Below are 25,081 nucleotides of genomic sequence, written 5' to 3' on the forward strand. Positions count from 1 at the left end.
CGGCCTAGAAATAACTGGATATATATTCTCCATTGGAAAATGCATGTTAGGTATTTCAGAAATTTGCCTTTTAACAATATAAACCAATGATTACATATGACTAAAAACTATTTCATCAAATAATTCTTTTACTGAAATCAAATGTGATGAAATAAAGCATCATTCCAAATATAAGAATTCACTAAACTTACAAAAAGTAGTATTTTCTAAAGTGCCTCGATGATGTTCCGGAAGAAATGATTTTAAGGCCTCTGTCATTTGTATATACAATTAAAGAAAAAACATGATTTATGTACAAAATACAAGGTGTAAAGATCTAAAAGCTTTGGAAAGCATGGAACCAGCCCTTCTCTCAATTAGTACCTGTACCAAATTTTTTTCTACCCTAGAGATTCATTATAGATGGACAGCAATAAAGAATCCTGTTCTAGCCACTGCTACTTTCTTGTCAATATTCAAAGACAATCTCTCAAAGATATCCTTACATAGATTTCAATTAATATAACTTCCTCTTTAGTGTTTTCACCCTGCCCCTGCTCTTCTCTCTTCTTCTCCCACTCCTTTACACACATTTATGATTTCCTCTTACCACACTTGAAAACAGCATTTAAGAATATATGTGCCTGATTCTAGAGGAAGGATTGCTCAGTCACAGCCAGCACTCCTCATCTTCTGACAGCTTTTTGGCAAAGGTACATGTGCAACTTACACAGTTTATTCATGCTCTAACTATTTATCTTGATGCTTTCTTCTGGCAGCAAATTCACTGCAAGAGCTTTACTTGTGCAGAAACAGAGACACAGAAACCTGCGCTCAATTAGACACATCCACTCAGAAGAGCCTCTCACTGGAACGCAGCATATCCTGCAGTTGCATAGGGAAAGCTGCTATGCTGGAGGTTTTATACAGTTTGGAAACATTTCCCTTCTAATCAGTGAGGCTTTGGAGCTTCTCACAACTTTTAGTATTAGATACCTGATATCACACTCTGTGAGGGACACTTCACCACTTTGGCACTGTCTGAAGTAAAACTTCATCAAAATACGTTACAAGAGCAGCAGCCTGCAAGTCACTTTCATAATGCTGCTTTTATTCCTCTTTTTATTGCACTCTTACTGTGCATGAGTTGTGCAAGCATTTCATAAAACCTCATGCAAACTGGAGCTCAGGCAGGGAATGGAATAAACACACAAAGTAAAACAGAAGGCAGCAACTCAAAACAAGAATTTGAGGTAGGAAGACAGGAAGTAATAAAAAATAATACAAATATTTTGGTTTTCATAAATCAGAGGCAACCATCTGATGCTGTGTTTTAAACAGTCAAAACAGAATTACGTCTCCAGTAAGAGACACCTTACAATACAAAGCATACACAGATGAGCAGTATGGCTATTTGGGTGAATAGATGATGTTATATCAAATCTTAACATGAATTTGTGGTCTAAAGTAAGAGCAATACAGGATCACAAACACATATATAAAAGCATCTTAGAAACATTCAATAATAAGACTATTCTTACAAAAGTATATGCATGAAAGATTGAGCTTTCCATGTTAGAAAGACTTACAGAAGTACTTTATATTGATGCATATTAGCAGCAATTAGTAAGCTGCCAAAGCTAACACCAATAATCAATCAACAACAGGTCTAGAAATCAACAAGGGAACTACAAAAACTGTAACAGCTACCACCCAGAACTCATTAAAATGACAAATGATTTTTTTACTGAAGAAACCTAACTTTGTTCAGCATGTTTTATTTTGTAACTTAATCCTAGGAACGCATGATAGTTTAGTTCTTTTACAGAACCCAGCTAACTCACCTAATGAAAAGGCAACCAATTCACAACGTCTCAGCACACCTCCTAAGCGCAGCAAGACACTTATAATACATGTGACACATACTGTTGAACTGATTTTTTCAATATTGTTTTATTTGTTGTACACTCAGCATCACAGTTACGATTAACAGATTTAAGCTCATATGTTAAGATTTAAAATTGTATGCTTTCAGCACAGTCCTGGCTGTTCCAGCAATTACAAAATTAATTTGTGAGTTCCAACACTACTTCTAAACATCAGAAGAGACTCTGACAAAGGCAAAATGGGAACGACACCCAGTACAACCAGTCAAGCTGATGAATTGGACAGAAAATTCCTTTTTGTTGCTGCTGTGAAAGCATTGCTGTTTCTTATATTCTCACTGAAAAAAATAAAAAGCTTTACACATGAAGTAGGTGCATTAATCTAAGGAGAAACTGTGGAAAACAACATACATTAGGATCACAATAGCTGTACTGAGGAATAATGTAGTAAGAACACCTGCTCTCTGTATTTTTTTTTTCTAGGAAAACCAGTCTGTGTAGTCAGTACAAATCTTATTTTAACAGCCACAATGAAAAAGAACAGCTTGCATGCTTTGTGAAATTTAGCTCTTATATTGTAGAAGATATAATTAGCCACTCAGGCTTCAAGTTTAAATAATGATCTAAATGTTTTAAGGGAGTTTGATTCAAAACATTACCCTCTTCCTCTTTGCTGTTAATCAGTTCACTAATTATAGTTGTACTAACCTCTGATATACTACTGTCAGGTCTGATTGATGCCAACAGCTCCCTTAATCAGATCTGACAACTTTCAGCAAGTATCTGTCTCTTGGGACACTGCATCCAGCCTGTGTGTTTTCAAGTCTTCTCAGTGTTATTTTGCATTTTCTTCTCTCCCAGCCCCTTTTTTTATATAAAACAGAGATATCTCCAAATAATAATAAAACATGAGTATGTATTTGTGTATATTTTTAAAGATCATTATAGCAATATATGGGTTAAAGTTGATAGTTTGTTTACTAGATAAGAATTTATAAGGCAAAACTAATATGAGAACATTTTTTAGACATTTCCAAGAAACAACAGTATATTGCTGCTTGGTCAGTGGGTTTTTTGTCTGCTTCGTTGTTCTTGCTTTGGTTTGGTTTTTTTTCCACTCTTTTCTTTTTTCTCCCAAAGCTGAAAGGAAAAGGGTTTCAAAGTCATTCCTCCTCTGTTCCACAGAAAAACTTTAGGGCTGCACGGCTTCAGGAGACAAAGATAAAAGACTACCAGTTCTTCCAATGTATTAGCACTGGCAGACTTTTAAGGCTTATCACAATGGTTCTGCATCTCTCATAAACTGAAAATATTTAAAGTTCAGAATAAGTTGTGTTGGCATAATTATAGCCTTTTACTTATTTACTTTAAAGCAAGCAGGTGGGGGGGGGAGTGGTGGTGGAGAGAAAGACCATGTTCTTTTTCCTGGAATTTGGAAAAAAACCCCACAACAGTGATCAAATACCTATTCTCTAGAACACAGAGATAACTTTCCCTCTAAAAGTGAGGAACTGCTCTTCAATAAGCAGTTGTTCTTGGCAATTCTTTTTCTCCTCTGTTCTGCTCCTGTAAAGCATCACCCCAAAACGTGAATTGACCCAATATTATGTGAAAGAAGATCAGATTGCAACAGTGACATTTTGTTCCCAATATCCTTTAACACACCTTTATTAAACAATTTTATTTTCTTTGACAGATTTGTATGTAAGAAGAAGCACGTCATGGGGTTTTTTTATCTCAAACCAGGTTTTTTTGAGGATCAATGCAAATCACTGACTCAGAGGCAATGTATAAGAGGAAGAAAGGTTTCTTGGTTTGGCTAAGATGCTGATGTTAAACAGATATCGTATTAAAAGACAATTTTGTGACACCTGTTCACAAAATGACAATCCAAACAGCATTTGCCTCCATGCAGATGTGATTTCATGAAATTTGCTTTCAAGTCTACACTCCAAAGAAAATTATGTACACTTCAGAGAAAATTATGCATGCTAATATTAATGACAACAGTTTGAAGGCGACTGCAATTGACCTATGGCATGATTGTCAGATTTTTATTCTTCAGCTATATTAACCACAAACTAGCACATTCTTTGGATTTCAGCAGGATCCTTTAAGCACTCAGAGGAAATGCCAACAGTTCAATGCTGTAATGAAAGGATCAAACCAAATGGAGTTCCACAGGAGTCTATCTACCCCAATACTACTGCATATTTTCTTGAGTAATCCTAACAAGAGGCTAAAAACTATGCTCACTACACTTTCAACTGCTATTATGCTGCACAGAGCTGTAAATGCATTGGAGTATCGATTAAGAAATTAAAAATGCCTTAATAAGTTAAGGAACAGACACATTAATGGATGCAAGTCAGTAATGCAATTTCAATATTTTACACCAAGGCTGAGATTCACCTTGCCTCTCCTACCTGCTGATTTAGAAGTTCTAAACTAGTTGTCTGGCTTTCTTCTAGCTGGTTCATATCATCCATCTTAATACAAATCAGCCTTAGAAGTCTTTATGGTCTTCTCCCTACAAGTCTGTGCAACCAGTCTAAGCTAGTTACCTAGTTCTTATATGGCTAAAGCCAAAATAGACTAATCTGACCCTTAGGAATAATTATTGCAACAAATACAAGATGTAAAACAACTGGCAAGACTGTGGTTGGACAGGGAAAAAAGAGCAGATCAATCAGCATATGAACAAAAAAGGCTCCACTGCTGCAAAAAATGAAGCCTTGGAACAGAAATGCTGTTACTTGGACATGCTATACAAACTTTCCACTCTGCTCAGCAGCAGTATGACCTTGGGGCAATATATTATGTTTTGGGCAACTTAATTCAAGAAGTGCAAACCAAGAGTCCAGAAGTGAAAAATGAGAATGACTAAACATAAATGAAGCACGACCTTTATGAAAAATTTAAATGAATTGATGCTTAGGCTAAATAAACGTGACTGAACAGAGATAACTGCAAGTCTTCAAAAAGCAAACAGCAGTGGCTGGGGAAGAAAGACATTCAGATAAGGAAAGTGGTAATAAAATTTGGGTAAGATTTATATTGAAAATAGATTTCTGTTAATAAGAAAATCTTCTAAGAGAGAAGACAGATATGCCCTGAAGGAGGTTCACCAGGAAGTTTTGGAAAGCTCCATGATCAACGTGTTGTAAGACCAAATGAGACCAATATTTATCAATGATGGAATATATATTGCATCTGTTTTCACAGAAAGACATTAATTTTCATGCAATTTTGTACAGTTTTGAGATATGTAACTGCACTTAATATTGCATTCATACCAAGGGAAACATCCTCAAAACTTCAATTGCAAAACACGCTTCAAAATTCAATTCTAAACAAATATATATCCTAAATAATATATTCTAATACTACTCTGTATTAAAAGTTTAATATACTACTAGTATGTACTCTGCTAGTACTACATGCTATAAATGTATAAGATTATATGCTTCATGCTAATAAAATACTTTTAGTATTATACTAATGACACTTTATACTGTTACATACTAAAATTCTACTGTAAATTACAGTACATTTCAATATAGTTACACATGTAAAGTGATTCTTTAGCATCAAAGACTCAAAAAATTTTGTAATGTAGTATGGAAAAAGCTGCACTTTTAAATGTAGTCAAATTTATCAAGATTTGCTGCAAACTTTTGTTAGTATTAATTTGAAATGTAATGTGATTGTGTTCCACAAATAGACACAATAGATGCTAAACAACCTAAAATATTTTGTAACATGCAAAATGACAACTTAGAGGTTATAAATTCTAAATTGCTCTGATACCATTCTGTAATTTACTTGCATTTTCAGCTGACCAGAAGCACTTAAAATTGAAAAAGAGCCAAAAGAGGCAAACATTCCCTCAGCAACCTGTCCTCAACTCTGTTCAAATAAGCTACCTTTTTGCAGAGGAATATTCACTCAGCAGGCACAGCTGTTATTTTGCAATTTTTACATCTAAATCAAAGATAATTGGACTTCTGAGTACCTTTAAATTGTACTCTGGGAGAAGGGTCTAACTTAATGCATCATTTGCATTAACTATACAAGACTGCTTTTTTTATCCTGTAAAAGAAGTATTTGGAAGAGCAAAACAGTTACTCAGTAATTTTAAAGACGTGGATTCCTTTTGCACAGAACCTTTTCAGCTATAAAAGACCATTAAAACTAACAGAAGTAAATCATTCTTCCAAGTTCTTCAAGATAAAATATTAATGCTAATAGACACTCTTGAAAATTATATTCCTACTAGTTTTACTGAAGATTACATCCTCAGTGCCAAAAAAAGCCTTGGAGACAAAGCCCTATAGTAATATTTTATTTGGTGTTTTTAATAAATTCAATAATAATTCATATGCAGATGAGCAGTTAGTTCATACTATGAAGTACTTCAATTTCACATTCTTTGCTATTAAAGAACTTCAATTGAGGCATTCTTTATTGTTACTTACTAAGATACATTGTACTTCAGAATTTAATATTCCAACAATGTATTTTATCATTTTTAGTCTTAATTTTACGTAGAAAAATATGAAAAGCATACTGCTTATTAGCCTTCCATCACTGGAAAGAAAATCCGAAATTTGACAAAATGTCAGCTTTTACCATTATATGGGAACATTGTAACAGGCAAAATGGTGTCTAAAATGATTCCATCTCATCTTTTATTGATACATGCAGTAACTAATAGTGTCCTGGTTTTGGCTGGGATAAAGCTGTAGATGGTACAGTGCTGCGTTTTGGCTTTAGCCTGAGAACAATGCTGATAACACACTGATGTTTCAGCTGTTGCTAAGTAGCACTTACCCTGATCAAGGACTTTTCAGTCTCATGTTCTGCCAGTGAGGAGGGCACAAGCAGCAGGGAGGTAGCAGAGACAGGACACCTGACCCAAACTAACCAAAGGGGCATTACACACCACAGCATGTCATGCCCAGTATATGAACTGTGCGGGAGTTACCTGGAAAGGACTGATAGTTGCTTGGGTCAGGCTCAGTATCAACCAGTGGGTGGTGAGCAACTATTTCTTGACTTCTATTCCTCTCTCTCTCTCCACCCCCACCCCCCATTCTTATTGTTATTTTACTTTATTTTAGTTATTAAATTGTTCTTATCTCAGCTCATGGGTTTTACCTTCTTCCAGTTCTCCCCATCCCACAGGGTTGGTGAGGAATGAGCAAGTGGAGGCATGGTGCTTACTTGCTGACTGGAGTTAACTCATGATAATCACAAAGGCAAATCCATCAGAATAGAATAAACTTGATTTTCACAGAATGGATAAGGTTGGAAGACACCTTTGAAGATCTTGCAGTCTAACCTACAGCTCAAAATAAGGTTACATGGAGAAGTCTGCTCAAGACATTGTCCAGTCAGGTTTTGAGTACCTCTAAGGTGAAGACCCCACAAATTTTCGAGACAAACTTCAGTTTCTGACTACCCCCCCAGAAAAAAATGTGCAAATCTTATGTTTAGTGAGAATTTCCTGTATTGCAGTTTGTGCCCGTTGCCTCTTGTCCTTTCACTGGACACCGCTAAGGTCTTGCTCAGCCTCCTTTTCACACAAATACACAATGTACTCATACAAACTGATCACATCTATCTGGGCCTTCTTATACCCAGGCTGAATGACCCCAGCTTGCTTTGCCTCCCCTCATGTGTCAGATGTTCCTACCCCTTAATCGCTTCTGCGGCTGTTTGTGAGACTTTCTCTGCTATGTCCCTACTCCTCTCACAATGGGGGGGGGGCAGAACTGGACCCAGCACTCCAGGTGTGTCTTAACAGAGCTGATCAGAGGGGCAGTATCACCTCCTTTGAGCTGCTGGCAACACTTCTGAACGCAGCCTAGACTGCAGGGGACACTGCTGCCTCATGTTCAATTTGCTATCCACAAGAACATTTGTATCTTTTCTGGGAAGCTGCTTTCCAGTTTATCAATCCCCAGCCTTCACTGGATTATTCACCCACCCTTCTGCAAAACACAGCATTTAACTCTGGAACTTTATGAGATCTCTTTTGACCCATTTCTCTAGCCTGTAAAGGTCCCTCTTAATGACTGTACAACCATTTGATCCAAGCACCACTGCTCCCAGCTTTGTACCATCTGCAAACTTGTTGAGGTACACTCTGTTGCACAACAGAGGATCACCGGGACCTCAACCCTGCCCATTCATGCTACAACAGTAACTAAAATCCTTCCAGGTCACCTGTTCCTGCATCCACCTCTTTCATGCTTCATTTTTATGTTTACTTTTCATCCGACAGGCCTCTTGCCACTTTTAACTCCCTGCTCACCAGGACAAACCACTCTTGGACTTGGAGGTATCAAATAAGAATAACATGTTTACTGGCTTGAGGCCTGTAAGGTCTGAAAGCCTCTGAGTTTTACATCTAGATCAAAAACCACTAAAATAGCTTATTGAACTCATTAGTATAACTCATTAAGTGATTTACAAATGAGTGTGGATCATATCTGATCAGTTTTCAACTCCGGACCATTTTGTTTAATAATCCTACATATAATACTCCTACACACAATGTACTTTCTGGAGCACATTAAGTGAAGACTCTAAATTCTGCATGAAAGATTAAAACTCAGGAATCATGCTGCATTATAAACACATTAAGCTAACTGAACTTCTTAACAGCTGTAATACTGGACCTACAATATTTGATACTGGCAAGCAAATGAGATTAAAAGACTTTGAAACTTTCTATTACATTAGGAACTATTCCCTTTCTCCCTTGCCCCCATACCAAGGTTACCAAATCAATGTAACATTGAATGTATCTGTTTGGATAGATATAACAGTGAATACAATTTGGCAAGTATACAACTAAACAAGATGGACTGTCTGAAACACAGTAAAGCAAGATCAAGTGTAAAGAGCAGCAAAGAAATCTTGTGCTTAGCACTATGCCTTGACATGAAGTAACATTTGGTTTTCAATATCACTGTCTAAAGTATTTTCTGAAATGGCAAAAGCACCTTAAACCAGCACAAACCAAAACTGGTGTCTATGAAGACCCAAGAAATAGGCTTAATGTACTACTGAATATTACTTAAGGTAACCCCTACCACTGAGGTCTCTACTACAACTTACTAGCCAACACGATAGCACACACAAAGCCATTTAAAACTTTCTATGCTCAGAATTTGCAAGACTGATAAATATAAATCTCCTACCTAAGTGACCTAAAAGGAATAGAAAGCTCAAAGGCAGCTTCCCCATAGGAGCTTCACCACTCTATCGCAGAAGTGGGAAAGCAACTTAGCAGCTCAATCAGGTTTACTTCTTCCCACAGTCATGCACATGTATTACACAGAACCCTCCCTGACAGCGTCACTAGTATTCACAACGTGGCTTAAAATGTTACAAGTACTTTGCAATTCAGCAAACAGTGGATGATCCCATCAATGTAATAATACAACTAAAAATCATTCATGTAAAGGTCAAGACACGATTTGATTTAGCCAGTTCCAGTCACGTGAAGTTGAAGAAAACAGTGGGGTTTTGGTGTGGGGCTTTTTCTTGTTTTGTTTTGGTTTTTTTTTTTTTTTTAATTAATTACAAACCTGGCACAGAGAAAGGAAGATGCTGTAGTCTCAAAAATGACTGAAGAACAGCAGTCTTCTCTCTTCACATAAATCATGTCATTCTACTTTCAGAAAACGTTGGCATCGTTAATATCTCTGTATCAAAGTGGCAGATGCAATAATCTAAGAGCAATCTTTCACATATACAAATTTTAAAAGTGTTTATTAATTTGAGTTTTTCAACTCAAATGCAAATCTTTTGACATCTGACTTCATATTTCTTCTGTGATATTCTACCACAATGAATTGAGATGATATTTGTATGGATAAACAATTAATTTTCATCTTTATTAAAAAATACACAGTAAAAAAGGTTAATGTCATAAATGACATACATTTTCAGAATAATATGATTTCAAATAATAAATGGCAGAATATTCCTATAAACATCTTTTTACACACATTAAAGAATGATTTCAATGTTTTTAGGAAGCACTTATTAAAAATATTTTGAAAGACATTTGCAGTTAATTTCCTAACAAGAATAAGCAGCAAAATCGATTTTTATATATCCACAGGAAAGTTATTAAACCAGATTTCTTTTTCTATGAGTAACTTATCTTGTGTGTCTGAAATTTCCACTTGAAAAATTAAGAAACTACTTGATTCACCTGCAGGTGACACTGTTGGTCTTAGCCACACAACTGAAGAGCAACAGCATTCCTCTCGACATATTCAATTGCAGTCTGCATGAACGGCGTACCCACAATTATTTTTCTTTTATTTGTACTTATTTGTACTTTTAAAGTTCCACTGCATGATGGTTTAACCCTGGCTGCCAACTAATCCCTGCAAAGCACCTTCCATTCGCCCACAGTGGGGTGAAGGAGAGTATCAGAAGAGTAAAAGTAAGAAAATTTGTGGGTTGATACAAAGTTTAACAGGTAAAGTGAAAGCCACATGCACAAGCAAAGCAAAACATGGAATTCGTTCACTGCTTCCCATGGGGAGGCAGGTGTTCAGTCACCTCCAGAAAAGCTGGGCTCCATCAGGCATAGCAGTTACTTGGGAAAACAAACACCATCATTCTAAACATCCCCCCCTTCTTTCTTTCCACAGCTTTATATGCTGAGCATAAGACCATATAGTATGGGATGTCCCTTTGGTCAATTTCGGGTCAGCTGTCCTGGCTGTGTCATCTCACAACTCCATGTGCACCCACAGCTGGTGGGGTGGGGTGAGAAGCAGAAAAGGCCTTGACCCTGTGTAAGCACTGCTCAGCAATAACTAAAACATCCCTAAACAAACTACTAAAACTGAAACAGTCTTACCAACACTGTTTCCCACAAATCCATAACATAGCCCCCATACCAGCTTCTACAAAGAAAATTAACTCTATCTCAGCCAAAACCACAATTACAATTACGTTACAATTGTAACATCAAACTTATTCAGAGACAGTGATTAATGTGAGTGCATTGAGTAGATATATTAAAACTGAATTTATTCCCATAAACCTTAAAGTAAATGAAAAATTGTGCGCCCTGGAGGGAAAACAAAACAACAACAACAACAAAAGACGACATACTTGTAGCAAGGGCTCATCATCCAAACTGAATATTTGTATCTTTTGATTTACATGCTGAAGTGCAATACCAATAAGTTATACATGAGTTTATCCAAGACAAAAAAAAGGCAAACAGAAAAAAAAAACATTTAAAACTTTGTTTTTTAAAGAATTTAGAAAAACTTTTAGGAAATGGAGCTAACTCAGGCATGAATATAATTACTTCCAATAAAAAGGAACACATAATCAAGAACAGAATTACAAAAAAAGCCTTTAACTGCAGAACACATAGAACAATTTTTATCCTGTTGTTGTTCAAAATTACTGCAATTTTATCTGGCATTGTTTCAACTAAATTTTACTGCTAAACCAAAAATTACCTCCCACCTTCCAACTCAATCTAAATAGAGATTTTAGCCAAGTGAGTCATACCAAAGAATGCCAGTCAATTACATGCTTTATCAGGGTATGCAACATTTGATTATTGAACACAAAGTAGATTACTCAAAGGCTGCACTAAAATTCTACACATTATGCAAGAGCAGCAAGGAAGCAGGCATGTAGTATAATGATCCACTATATCTGTCTATTTGAAATATAGATTATTTCAAATAAAACGTAAATGAATGTCTTAGAGTAATGATTTCTAATTTCTGAAGCATGGAAGTGGACTTTACTAAAACCAAGATGGATTCTGGCATAAATCTAGAAATTAATTTAGGTCACAGGCAGCAGCACTTCCAGTTCCTTATAAAGGACTACTATTTTTTATTCAAACTGATACTTCTTCATGATGTATCAGTACTTCCCCCCCTCAACCCCCCCATCCTGGCAAAATCTTAGCAGTCATAGGCACATATATTAATGAGAGCAGTAAATCAGAAGGTCTTCCAACAATTCCACTAGGATATTGGAAGACTTATGCCAAAAAAAAAAAAAAGCAGCACGATGCTGAAGGCACAGATCGATAACAGAAACTTGAGAAAACAATGGAGCTGTCCCAGCAACAAAAAAATCAACTAAGCAACAAGCTTATTAACTAAACCCCCTGAAAAGTTAGACAGAAATCTCTTACACAAGCAAAATTTGATTTGTTTCTTAATCATTTTAATCATCAGAGGCAACCAGGAGTACGACATGTGAAGTCACAGAGTTTACTGCCTTACTTCTCAGGGTTAAAGAACTCAGTCAAAGAATTAACATTACAAGCCGGAGGTTGCCTCTGTGCTGTTTAACATCAGGTTTTTTTCACCGGCTTTACTATTTCCTCAAGTTGGTGTGAGGAAGGAGGAAAACAGTGGGAAAACCATATACTTCATAAAAAAGACACCCAGGCAAATACTCCTCCCTTGCATTTAATAGGTCAAGAAATTGCACTACAGTAGCAGCAAACAGAAACCTTGTTCCAGAGGTGAGCTGGATGGGCATGGTGACATTACAGAAGTGCACCCAATCTGGGAGGCGAAGGGCTCCAAGTTTTTTTTCCGGTTTCACATATTAGTCAATGCAGCTTCACCTAATCCAGATTGTGTCTTCATTTACCTTTTGTTAGTCCCTACTTTGAATCTCTGAAGAGGATAATCTTGGAAAAATAACTAGCTTTTTTTCCTTCTGCTCATCCATGAAAATGTTTTTGGGGTTCCACTTTTTCCTTTCAAAAGCTGAGGAGAATGTATTCAGCCCAGCTGAAGACCTGGGTGCTATTGGTCACCAGACTGTTATCAGCTGGGAGTGTACTTACTGACAAGATTAAACCCTTAAAAAACAGTGCTTCCTATCTTTAAACCCAATACAGTAGGCATTTGCATGCATAAAAAGACACATCCCTTCTGATTTTAATAGTCATGTTTTCAGAACTAAACACTAATTAAGGAATACACTTAACATTTACAGAAAAAAAGTTTAAGAAGTAAGACAGAAAAAGATATGTGTGGAGTCTGTGGAGTCCTATCAAGCCTCACTGCCTCAGACAGTCCTGGATAGTAGGTTTTATTTTTGTGGGGTTTTTTGTTGGGTTTCTTTCTTTTTTTTTTTTTTAAACACAATATGCCCTGCACAATGAAGCAGGGAGCAAGATTTTACTTTTCCATCTGTGAAGACTTTTGAAACAAAGGAAATCCGTATGAGATGACAGTGTGAAATGGAGATGACTCTGAGATACAGAAATCCTACTGCACAAAAAGATTTTGATCTCGACTCAGTGATAAACTTCAGCAAACATTTCTGTTCTGAATATTTTCATATCTCTCTCCCATTTGAAAGGCAATGTTTTTACCTCATTTAAGGGAAGAGAGACTCTTAATTGTGCATAACTTTGGAAAATCATAAAATAGGACATTTTCTTCCAGCAAGGTTGTTCTACTGAGAAATACTCAGTTTTCTCAAGAGGCATGACCCCTCCTCTTTCTTTTTTGTATTAGATTTTGATGTCCCCTTGATAAATTATATCTCCCACTCCAAATGCTGATCAAAAGAGGATATACTGGTCCTGAAGCCACAGGCGTGTGCAGAATTCAGCACTACTTTTCATTCTAGGAATAGCAAAAGTGGGAATATTAAGCAGGATCAACATTTCTTTTGAAATAAACAACTTGAGGAGGTCTTTTCTGTGTCTATGAGCTTTATAATCTCTGGATCACTTCTGATTGTCACTTCATGACAGTTTATCTCCTCATACCAAAAAACATTTGTAGATTTTATTGCATCTAATGCATCCAAAATTTCTAGAGAAAAGAACCACTCTGCTCCTGGAAACAGACTGGTATCTGAAGTCAGCAGTAATACAGGAGTTTTCAACAACTGCACGTAAAACACCAATGGCATGGAATTGGAGACAAGGGTCAATTACAGAAGACTAACATCAGAGTATACAACCACAGTGACAGACAAAAATACCAGAGGAGGGGAAAGAGATTAGACAGTGATGAAGCACCAAGAGACGGGAAAATAAAATAGTATTATCTTGTTTCAAAGGCACTTTAGATTGCACATTCTATGTAATTTTTCAGTGTAAGCACTTCACATAGTTTTTACAAAATATGGCAATATGAATGGGATAACAATTGACAATTGTTATTGTCAAATGGAAAAAAAATGTGTTCTATACATGATTTCTTTTCAAATGCAGTACAACACAATAGCCTGAGAATTGTTATTGAGGGAGGAGAGCTGTTAATATTCCGAATTTAAAAAAAAATCGTAATTCTTGGTCACTCATTTTTGTGTGAGTATGGTGACATGCATGGTAAGATGACATTGCTGTATTCAGTAGAGGATACTGAGCAATAAAGTTCTTATAGATTCTGTTTGATATATTCCTTAGTAATCAAGAAATTCTGAAGGCTACTTTACCAACACAGTTTAGAAACAGAAATATTTTTGTGCAAAATAAAGTTGTGGGATGAACAAGAAATGCAATAGTTTTCCATGTTTTAATTTCATAAAGTAATGTAATTTCATTATATATGTGACCAAAAGGCCAACCTACTTGCAATTAAGGGCATGTTGCAAGGCCTACAATTGCAGGCTAGGAGGTCTTCTTAGCACACAATTTAATTAAATTTCATACCACTAATGCTTAAGAGTGCTTGTTTATAACTGCTCCCTGGAAGACCACTCCTACCAAAACCTATGAAATAGACAGCAAGGTTGCCAAGAAGAAAGGTAATAAAAAAAAAATAAACACACACCACCAAAACCTGCTTACAAGATTTTTCTTTTATACAGAGTCCTTTTTATTGAAGAACTAGCCATTCAAAATACATAGCAGAGTATCATAGAACACAATGGACTAAAAATTAACAAAATGTATGTATTTCCATAGGAAAAGTACCAGGAATCAAGTTCACTCCTTGCTTTTACCTAGAAGCGTCTCTGTATCTTATTAAACCACAGGAAATGAGAAACAGTGTATGAAAAAAAGAAAGCTGTAAAATGAAACAGAAGGCACCTCAAGTTTATAGCCTTCTTTTGCTTCAAATAGTTTCAGACTTGATTAGTTTTATATTGCAGATAAGAACTTAAGAAAAAAAGCATTATTCCACTTTATTAGTATCAGATTCCAATAGAGAATAAAGCCTTCATGACTTAATATCAGAGTCTGTCAGCTGACAGAATCTATCAGATTGATCATCCGTATTACTCAAAGGTCCCAATGCCATTTGCTGTTCTCAGCAAATTGCCCTATTCAGCTCTGATGCTTCTGTGGTCTTTGTTTCCCTTCTCACTTCTGCCTTCCCACCACAAGTACAATTAATCAGCTAATCTTCGAGATGTCAAAAACATTCAGTCCTTCAGGCTATTTCCTCCCCTCAAGAAAGCATTCTGTTCAGTAATCAGACAAATGTATTTGCCAATGCAAATGCAGCTTACACAAATTCTCTTTTCATTTGCAACACTAGTGTTTTCAAAAACACTATCAGTACTGTTGTATCACTCATGCTTTTCAATAAAAATTGTCCTTTTATTCTAAACTACTTTTATTTCCAGTATAAATAGCTAACTAAAGTTAAAAAGAATAACCAGCTAACAAAATTTGTCATAAGCTAATAAAACATTTTGCTTGGATTTGAAATACCAGAAGTAACATTTAAAGGAAAGCAATAACTTTATTTTAGAAAAGTCCAGAACTAATACTAGCTGTGGTGCATTGACCTTAGTGGCTGCCAGATGCCAGCTAGCCCTCACTTCTCCTCAACTGGACAGGGAGAGAAAATAAGACAGAAAAGCCCATAGGTCGTGATAAGCACTGGGAAGTCATCTACCAATTACTGTCACAAACAAAACAGACTTGATTTGGGGAAAATTAATGATTTATTACAAATTAAAAATACAGTACAATGGTGAGGAAACAAAGACAAAACCCAAACACCCCTTCCTCCTACTCCCCCTTCCTCCCAGGTTCAACTTTGCTGGTTTGTTCCCAGTTCCTTTCCTGCCTGGGGGATGTCAGTTGCAGTCAGTCCATAACCCTACATCTCTGCTGCTCCTTCCTCATACTTTCTCCCACATACATGGGGGCCCTCTCACAAACAGTTCTTCACAAACTGCACCAACATGGGCCCTTCCATGGGATGCAGTTCATGCCATGAGCAGCCACCTGCATGAGTTCTCCATGGGCAACAGTTTTCTTTGGGGCTCCATCCACTTGCTGTGGTGTGGGGCCCTCCCAGGTCTGCAGTACTATGACCTCTTCCATAGGCTGCTGGGAAATCTCTGCTCTGGTCCCTGGAGTACCTTTTCCACTCCTGCTCTGACCCTGGTGTCTGAAGGGTTGCTTTTCACACTTTTGCCCTCAACATCCTTTCTCAACTCCTGCACAGTGGTTTTGCCCCTTCTTAACTATGTGTATTAGAGTCAACACCATCTCAGCTGCAGAGCTCAGCCATACCCTGTGGTGAGGCTGCTGGAGCTGGCTGGAACTGGCCATGTCTGGCACCTGCCAGTGCCTGGGCACGGACACCCCAAAAATGAGCACATGGTGCTTATAAGGTGATGAAAAGACACTCTGCTTATTTATTGCTGTGGGTATTTTTCTCCTTAATTGAGAACTTGGAAATCATTCACATTTTTTAACTGCTCAATGTGCTCAGTACTTGGCAAATGAAAGTGATATCACTTCTAAAATCTACAGCTTTGAAAGATGGTTTCTTAGCAAAATATTAAAATAGTTTTCACATAAACTGTGAGTAACATTAAGAATCAACTCTGAAAGCAACGTGACTTTAATTTACACAGGCTACCAAGCAGAGAATAGATATGACAGCTAGTTGCCCATTTTCTAACTGACAATGCAAAACAGGTTTAACAGGACTTCCTTAGCACCACCAGCCCCCCAGCCGTCATCTTTTTTCCTCAAAATGAGCTGCATGGATAAAAAGTCTAATCTTTCACTTAGTGCCTCTGCATATTTCTCTGCATACTGATGAAGGACACTACAGCAAACAAATTTACACTTTGACTTATTTGAGCATCTGGGAATGTGTCAGAATTGTGAAACTGCAAAAGTTTATTAAGGCAATTTAACAGAAAATCAATAAGTTAATGCTATTCTAGGTTTCCCAATTCCGACCCATGTTAAGAAGAAATGTTTAAAAGCACTTTAGGTTGAAAGAAGACTAAGGTCAGATACAATGTTTGCTTCCAATACATATTTCTTTAATCAGACATGCAATTGATTTTTATCAAATACAGAAAAGAAAAAAAAAACAGACTTATCTGAAGGACTGAAGAAACCTTATAGGTTTAGAACTGTCTGTTTCTGTAAAGGCTGGTAGACCCACAGTGACAGACACAGCCTTGGAATTCAGTAAATGTATAAATCTCTTTGTGTGGGCCTTGGAATACTTTAGCTCTATGTAAAGACTACAGCAAATCCAGTAGTACATTTTAAATCAATAATCTTGCTTTCTGTATAAGCAGTTTCTTGATCAAGAACAAGAACAAAATATGGAATTACTTCCGTCTATTAAAAAAATTAAATCTGCATTCCAGAAAAACATACCAAATAAGTATTCAATCATTCAGAAGTGGCAGAATCAAGACTATTCACACAGTAACAGTTTGATTCATTGCCCCATAATATTTATTTAAAAGACAATAAATTTCCTTCTTTGACTCTCTGAATCCCTTTAACTCCAAGAATATGAGAAAGAAGGAACAAAGAGATATAGAGGTTTATAAGGCTGGGGAAATTAGCCTGCTTTCAAAATTTGATCAGATTTGTTTTCAACTATTACGTAATCTCAGCAACACAGAAATCACTGATAATCTAGCCTTAACACCAAAATATATCTATAGTGAGCAAGACTCATGACAATCTAGGAGTCTTCAGTGCAGAGCAAGATACGTACCACTAATAAATGAAATTTGGCTTATATCTGCAGCTCTGAGGGACAAAATAAAGAAAAAAAACATGACAGAAAATTTATTTCAATATTAAAATGTCAGCTCCACTTATATATATTTATTTGGAGGCTAGCTGTTGACAAGGATTGTAGTATATAACACATCTCATACAAAACTGCTGAGGTATAAGTTCTTTAACAGGATGATCTGAAAAATTATATTAAAAGTTTATACAGGTGGAAGAAATTTTGATTAATTTTCACTGTATTATGCCAAGGATCTTAACTTTGTTTAATGTTATTCATGTATAAAGCATTAAGAAGAAATTATTTCCTATATGGTTTTTGATGCCCAGTGCCTTCAGAAGTTTCTAATTGTTAGGGCCAGAAAGCACATCTACATCTTCCTAAAGGCGATCATGCTACTCACCACCTCACAATTCACTATGCCCAGTGCAGGGCTGTGTCTTCAGACTTGGTGATTACATTACAAATCTATATTGCTCCGATCCTGGTTTTATTCTTCAAACTTTCAAAACATAGCTATTAGCAGTATATTTGTTGAAAAGACAAGGTCAAAAATAACTGATCTGAAAGCCCACAAGGTGATATTTATGTTACATAATTTTTTAAATTGTATAAAGCAAAGACTGAGTGGCTATATTATGCACATTCAAAAAACTCCACAAGGACAATCACCCAAATAATCCACTATCTTCTAACAAAACATTTCACATTATCTCAAATGCTACACAGCAAAATAGACAATTTATTATTTTGACTGTTATCGATCTAAATATTAATATACCAAAACCAACTTAGCAAACAACAGGTTATTAAGTATGCTTAATGTCATTGTGAGTTACGTGATATCTAAGTATCAGAGTTTTCTAGATAACAGTATGTCAGTATACAAACATGCTGAGAATAGAGCTGATATTTTTCCTATCAACTGTAGGGAAATTAACTTCCTCTGATTGTTTTTTAATGAGAAAAGGAAGTGAAAAGTTAATGTATCATTATTTAGACTATGAAAAAGCTTTAAGAATGTAATATAAACATTTTACAAGAACCAGCACAATAGGTAGTGTTATTCATAGAATCATAGAATAGTTAGGGTTGGAAACGACCTTAAGACCAAGTTCCAAACCCCCTGCCACGGGCAGGGACACCTCATACTAAACCATGTCACTCAAGGCTCTGTCCAACCTGGACTTGAACACTGTCAGGGACTGAGCATTTAGAACTTCCTTGGGCAACCCATTCCAGTGCCTCACTACCCTCACAGTAAAGAACTTCTTCCTTATATCCAATCTAAACTTTCCCTGTTTAACCCGTTACCCCTTGTCTACACTACAGTCCCTAATGAAGAGTCTCTTCCCCATTATCCTTACAGGACCCCTTCAGATACTGGAAGGCAGCTATGAGGTCTCTCTTCCCCAGGCTGAACAGCCCCAACTTTCTCAGCCTGTCTTCATATGCGAGGTTCTCCATCCCCCAGTCATCCTCGTGGCCCTCCTCTGGACTTGTTCCCACAGTTCCATGTCCTTTTTATGTTGAGGACACCAGAACTGCACACAATACTCCAAGTGAGGTCTCATGAGAGCAGAGAAGAGGGGCAGGATCACCTCCTTTGACCTGCTGGCCATGCTCCTTTTGATGTAGCCCAGAATACAGTTGGCTTTCTGGGCTGTAAGCACACACTGAAGCTGGCTCACGTTCATTTTCTCATCAACCAACAATCCCAGCTCCTTCTCTGCAGGGCTGCTCTGAATCTCTTCTCTGCCCAACTTGTAGCTGTGCCTGGGATCGCTCCCACCCAGGTGTAGGACCTTGCACTTGGCATGGTTAAACTCCATAAGGCTGGCATCAGCCCACTTCACAAGCATGTCAAGGTCCCTCTGGATGGCATTCCTTCCCTCCAGTGTATCAACCGAGCCACACAGCTTGGTGTCATCAGCAAACTTGCTGAGGGAGCACTCAATCCCACTGTCTATGTCACAGACAAAGCTGTTGAATCAGTCCCAAAACCAGTCCCAAGGGGACACCACTTGTTACTGGTCTGCAGCCAGACATTGAATCATTGACCACAACTCTTTGCATGGAGCTATCCAGCCATTTCTTTATCCACCAAGTGGTTCACCTATCAAATTGATGTCTCTCCAATTTAGAGACAAGGATGTCATGTGGGACAGTGTCTAATGCTCTGCACAAGTCCAGGCGGTTGATTTCAACTGCTCTACCCCATCCATCAGTTCCGTAGCCCGGTCATGGAAGGCCACCAAATTGACGAGGCATAATTTCCCCTTAGTGAAGCCATGCTGGCTGTCACCAACCACCTCGTTGTTTTTCATGTGCCCTAGCATGCCTTCCAGGAGAATCTGCTCCAAGATTTTGCTGGGCAAACTTGTTTGTAACAAGTTTATGTTCTTCTGCTTACAGGTTAAATGAAGCATTTATTTTTGTACAAATTATTTGGTAATGAACCCTGGATCTGTTCTGTCTGAAACATTAAGGTGACAGGTTAAGTACTTACACTTGCTCCTTTTCACAAAGACATGAAGGAAAATTTGGTCTCATAGTTTTAACATGCATCTCGCATCTTAAGACACAGTTTAAGTACTAGCTATGTCTTTCTCCACACAAGATGAAGGCAGCAAGTTCAAAGATCAACCAAAGAGTCAATATAACAAGCATTTTTATTTTTAAGGGAGTTTCATTATTGATAAAATTAGAAACAGCTTTTTTGAAAAGCTTGGCTTCTGAAGTACGTGTTGGAACCATTGTACTGTAAATGAATTTTCAAAGTATAGTATGGAATAACATGAAGTAAAATCATCTTATGTGTAATGCCATATAAGTATGGAGCACCAGGAGACATGGATGCCTTCTGGATGAATATAAGTAACAGAGAAATGAGAATGAGAAAAGGATGCTGAGGAGAGACTCTTCATTGGGGACTGCAGTGACAGGACAAAGGGTAACGGGTTAAAACTTAAACAGGGGAAATTTAGATTGGATATAAGAAAGAAGTGCTTTACTGTGAGGGTGGTGAGGTACTGGAATGGGTTGCCTAAGGAAGTTCTGAATGCTCGGTCTCTTGCGGTGTTCAAGTCAAGGTTGGACAGAGCTTTGGGTTGCATGGTTTAGTGTGAGGTGTCCCTGCCCATGGCAGGGGGGTTGGAACTAGATGATCTTAAGGTCCTTTCCAACCCTAACTATTCTGTGATTCTATAACAGCATAGAAAGCACAGAGTTATTGCTGAAAAATATTTGTAGCAAAAGTAACAACAAGCAGACTCCACGGTACATTAATGGTGGATTCCTGAGAAGTGTGACAGTTAGCGATTTGTCAGATAAAGCAATTTTTCCTCATTAGAACAAGCATAACAGGTGCATGTAATAGCTTACAAAATACACATACTTAAATACACACAGTCCAAGTATAAAGGATGAAGCATGTAGGATAGAAAGGAAGGAGAAAATTGTCAGGACTGTCACTGAAGTGCTACTTCTAATATCTGACAATCACCTCATTTTTACATCTTTCATTACGACTGACTTGATTCACCCGAGGATGAAAATGAAGGTGCTGAAAATGTAACTGCTCAGAAAAGAGGCAGAAGACAACTATCACAGATGATTTCTATCTGGCCTTCCATTCCCTAGAAGAATCAGCTGAGATCTTTTGAAACAGTAATCCAACCTGAAATGCCTGCATCTACTTCAGTTGATGATCCTACTGCTGCCTTTTATCCTCCATACTATACATACAATCTCTAGATATTGAAATTGTGTACATGTAGCTATCTTCTATAATGCTAATTCTTATAGGGAAAACTGCTTTATACTTAAACAGAGGCACTTCATCTGCAACACTAGTGAAGGCTAGAAAGCAGGGAAAAGCAACTCTGAAACTATAAATAAAGCAGCAACACCTATCAGAGTATTCATGTTTGAGAAATGTACATGTCAGAAAGGCTGAAAGCAAAATAAAAGTTTTGAAGTAGGAATCAATTTAATATAGGGTAAAAAGCAGTGAAAGAACCCAGCTTGGATGAGGTGGTTTAATTGCACAGTTGATGAAAAAAAGCTTATGAGTCTTTATAGGAAATAATACCTGCAAAGAACAATAGGCGAAATCCAGCACAAGCGTCCTTTTCTCAGTTTATATTAAGGCTACATATTTTCTGTGCACTTTGATAAGCAGCAATAAAACAAAGCCCACTTCTGGGCTTCAGAGTCTGTAAGAACAGCAGCAGCAATTACTCTTGGATTTGTGTTCCCTCTCTTCCGCACCTCCTACAATTCTCATTAATCCTAAAGGAAGGAAGACTGACTAGCTGCTATAACCAAAAGGAAACAAAAATGAGTATTTGACAGTCCAAGAATTTTTTGACTTGATATATAATTTCTTTTTAGCCTTTCAGATGTTTTGAAGAGCAAAGAAGCAAAGCTATTATCAATGCTTTTAGTTCCTTTGAAAAGCTAGGAACTAAATTTTGGGTCACAAATAACATAATGTTTTCCAAATTTTTCCTTTTCTGGAAACAATTTTTCATTCCACTTCCATGCCCCCACCCCAATTTAGGAACAACAAATACACCACATTTCACATTAATGCTTCTATCCTATGAGATAGCTACAAAACTGTAGAAATCCTTTAAAGATGAGTAAGTTGCAGATAAAAACCCAATAAATTTCAAAGCTATGAAAAAAATTGATTTTTACCTAGGTCATCCCCTTGCCATTTCCTTCTTTATTCTATGCTACATAAATCTACTTTAGCCTCTTCCTCAAAAGAACATGAGAAATTCTGTTACTAGTGGTATTTTGGACTCAAATAGGAGAACATTAATAAGCAGACAGTTTTTCTACAATTAAATTAATATGTTACTCTAAATTAACACTATGTATACATTAATAATTTCCCATTACTACAGCAATAAAATGTCAACTTTGCAAACTATTTTCCATGCACATTTCTTAATAATGCCTGAAATGTGGTTTTGTTTTGATATTTTTCTTATTTTTAAACTTTATTTCCCTTCTTTACTGGATGTAAGCAGTTTTAGTGATGAGGTGCGATTTTATGGATTACATTGCAAGCTAGGAGAGCAAGAGAAAACAGCATTTTTCCATTCTATGTTCATTCTGTTCACATAACTTTGTAGTTAGATTCATAGCATGCTTTTCCACTGTCAATTCCGTTTTGGCAGTGATGTTGCTGTTACCCATTGGTATTGGTTTGTTATTTATTGCTTACCATAGCATGGTGACTGTATGCATCAATATGTGTGCACACATCTTCTAGTAAAATAAGACTGCTGTCTAGGACATCATACTAGATTACTGCAGTGGTCCTCTTTAATTTTAATTACATATAGACATCTTTTTTTGTCTCATTTTCTCTGTTCTTATAAAAATATAAAATATATCAAAAGCTAAAACTGAAAAAATGTAACTCATGTGAATCAATAATTACTACAAGTTACATTTATAAATGCTCAGATAAATAATGCAACCAAGTGTTAGCATGTCTCTTGGACGAAGCAGGAAGAGGAAGGGTAATTAGAAGGATCTCTGCATAACAACAGATATAAAAGTACCTCAATATTCTGGAAAAATGATATTTCACTGACAGAAACAGCATTTGTATGAATTAAATGTGACAGGAAGTATCTGTGAAAACAAAAATCTCCATCTGTGCAATACTGTTTATGAGGTTAAAAAAGCAATTTTATTTATTTCTATGAACATTCAAATGTTGAGCCTAGCAAGGTCTTCTACTTTCCTATTTGTCCATATAAAGCAAAAGTAAGATCACCCATTAACAGGAACCTACAGATTTTTTTTTTCAAGGTAGTAAGCATTATTTGACATATTTGCAACAGTGTTACAGAATTTCAAATTTATTTAGAATTTACCATTTGCAGACCAGACCTTAACTTTTTAAAGACAGTTATTATCGTAGAATGCCAAATCTGAAATTATGAATGTTAGGTTCTTGCAAATACATACATACTTGGTTCATAACTGTGAAAGGGTAAAAGCACAACCCACGAAGGTTCACAAGCTAGAAATCAGGTGAGATTTTATAGGAAGGTTATACCTTTAAGTGGGATACCATTAAGTAAAATGGGAGAAACCAAAAAGTTTAGTGAGCCCACTGCTTAAGATATTCCAAATGTGTTGGTGCTTTAGTCACTTTAAACAGAAAGTCACATTTTGGAACATAACTACAGACTCAGTAAGGAGATTTCAGCTGCTTCACCAATACTTCAACAAGGAGTTTGAAGAAAAGACAAGTGTACCTATGGAGAGGTGTGAATACACACACAGAACAGTATTTTAAAATATTAAGCATACCTGTGTTCGCAGAATTTCACCTTTTGACAGCTGCATATCACCAGTCAACTCTTTCACAGTAATGCCTAGTGGTTCCAGGCGCTTGCTGAAGTAATTTGTCATTTCTGCTGCCAAAGCCTTCATAGGAGCAACATACACAATCTGCACCAAAAGGACACTCACTTGATAAATGAGCAAACCTCACAATGTCGTTTGTTTCATGGCAACCATTACAAATCACAACTTATTGTGAAATATGATGCCAGGCGCTTACAGTGAAAAATCTTAATAGTGATCTATGAAAAGTAGTTATCTTTCTTGGATAAGTGTGCAGATGTTTAAAGGACAATGGATTTTGTTTATATGGCCTCATCACTTCGAAAATTGGTTCTGCATCAAAGCTAAATGCATTTTCATAGCCTTTTACTCACATAATAAGATTTTTAGAACACAAATAAGAATAGGTTTAGCAATAATGAAGTAAATCAAAACCAGCCTTTTTAACTTGGAAAAGTGCAATACGCTTTAAAACCTCCTGATTTAATATTTCATGTATAACACAAAATGGGTTTTACCTTACAAGTTAAAAAGCTGTTATTTGGTTCATTAAACTCCTACCTTAAACTCATCCTTTTTGATAATGCCATGCTGAACATGCTGGCGAATTTCATGAAGGATTGTCAGCATGGCAATGTTAGTCTTCCCAGCTCCAGTCGGGGCACAGATTAGCATGTTCTCATTCGTGTTGTAGGCAGTTTCAAAAACTATAGATTGGATTCGGTTTAGTCTTTTCATGCCTTTAAAAGCAAGTTGTCCAATCTGTTAAAACAAACAGCACACATTTTTTTATTTCACATATATGTCTATATGTATGACTCTATGCATACAGCAATC

At 36.7% G+C, this 25,081-nt stretch overlaps 1 protein-coding gene across 2 annotated transcripts in view; it reads right to left on the minus strand.

The window, feature by feature from the left end:
* The window catches only part of ASCC3 (activating signal cointegrator 1 complex subunit 3), a 265,394-nt gene that overhangs the window by 173,873 nt on the left and 66,440 nt on the right, over window positions 1–25,081 (minus strand). For both annotated transcript variants that reach the window (XM_005145089.3, XM_034060883.1), the window contains exons 9-10: window positions 24,806–25,006; window positions 24,209–24,349 (exon numbers count right to left, since the gene is read on the minus strand). In XM_005145089.3, the coding sequence (XP_005145146.2) occupies window positions 24,209–24,349; window positions 24,806–25,006 (342 nt within the window). The remainder of the gene's footprint in view (window positions 1–24,208; window positions 24,350–24,805; window positions 25,007–25,081) is intronic.

The sequence above is a fragment of the Melopsittacus undulatus genome, chromosome 3, assembly GCF_012275295.1.
Source record: "Melopsittacus undulatus isolate bMelUnd1 chromosome 3, bMelUnd1.mat.Z, whole genome shotgun sequence".
NCBI classification, from domain to species: domain Eukaryota; kingdom Metazoa; phylum Chordata; class Aves; order Psittaciformes; family Psittaculidae; genus Melopsittacus; species Melopsittacus undulatus.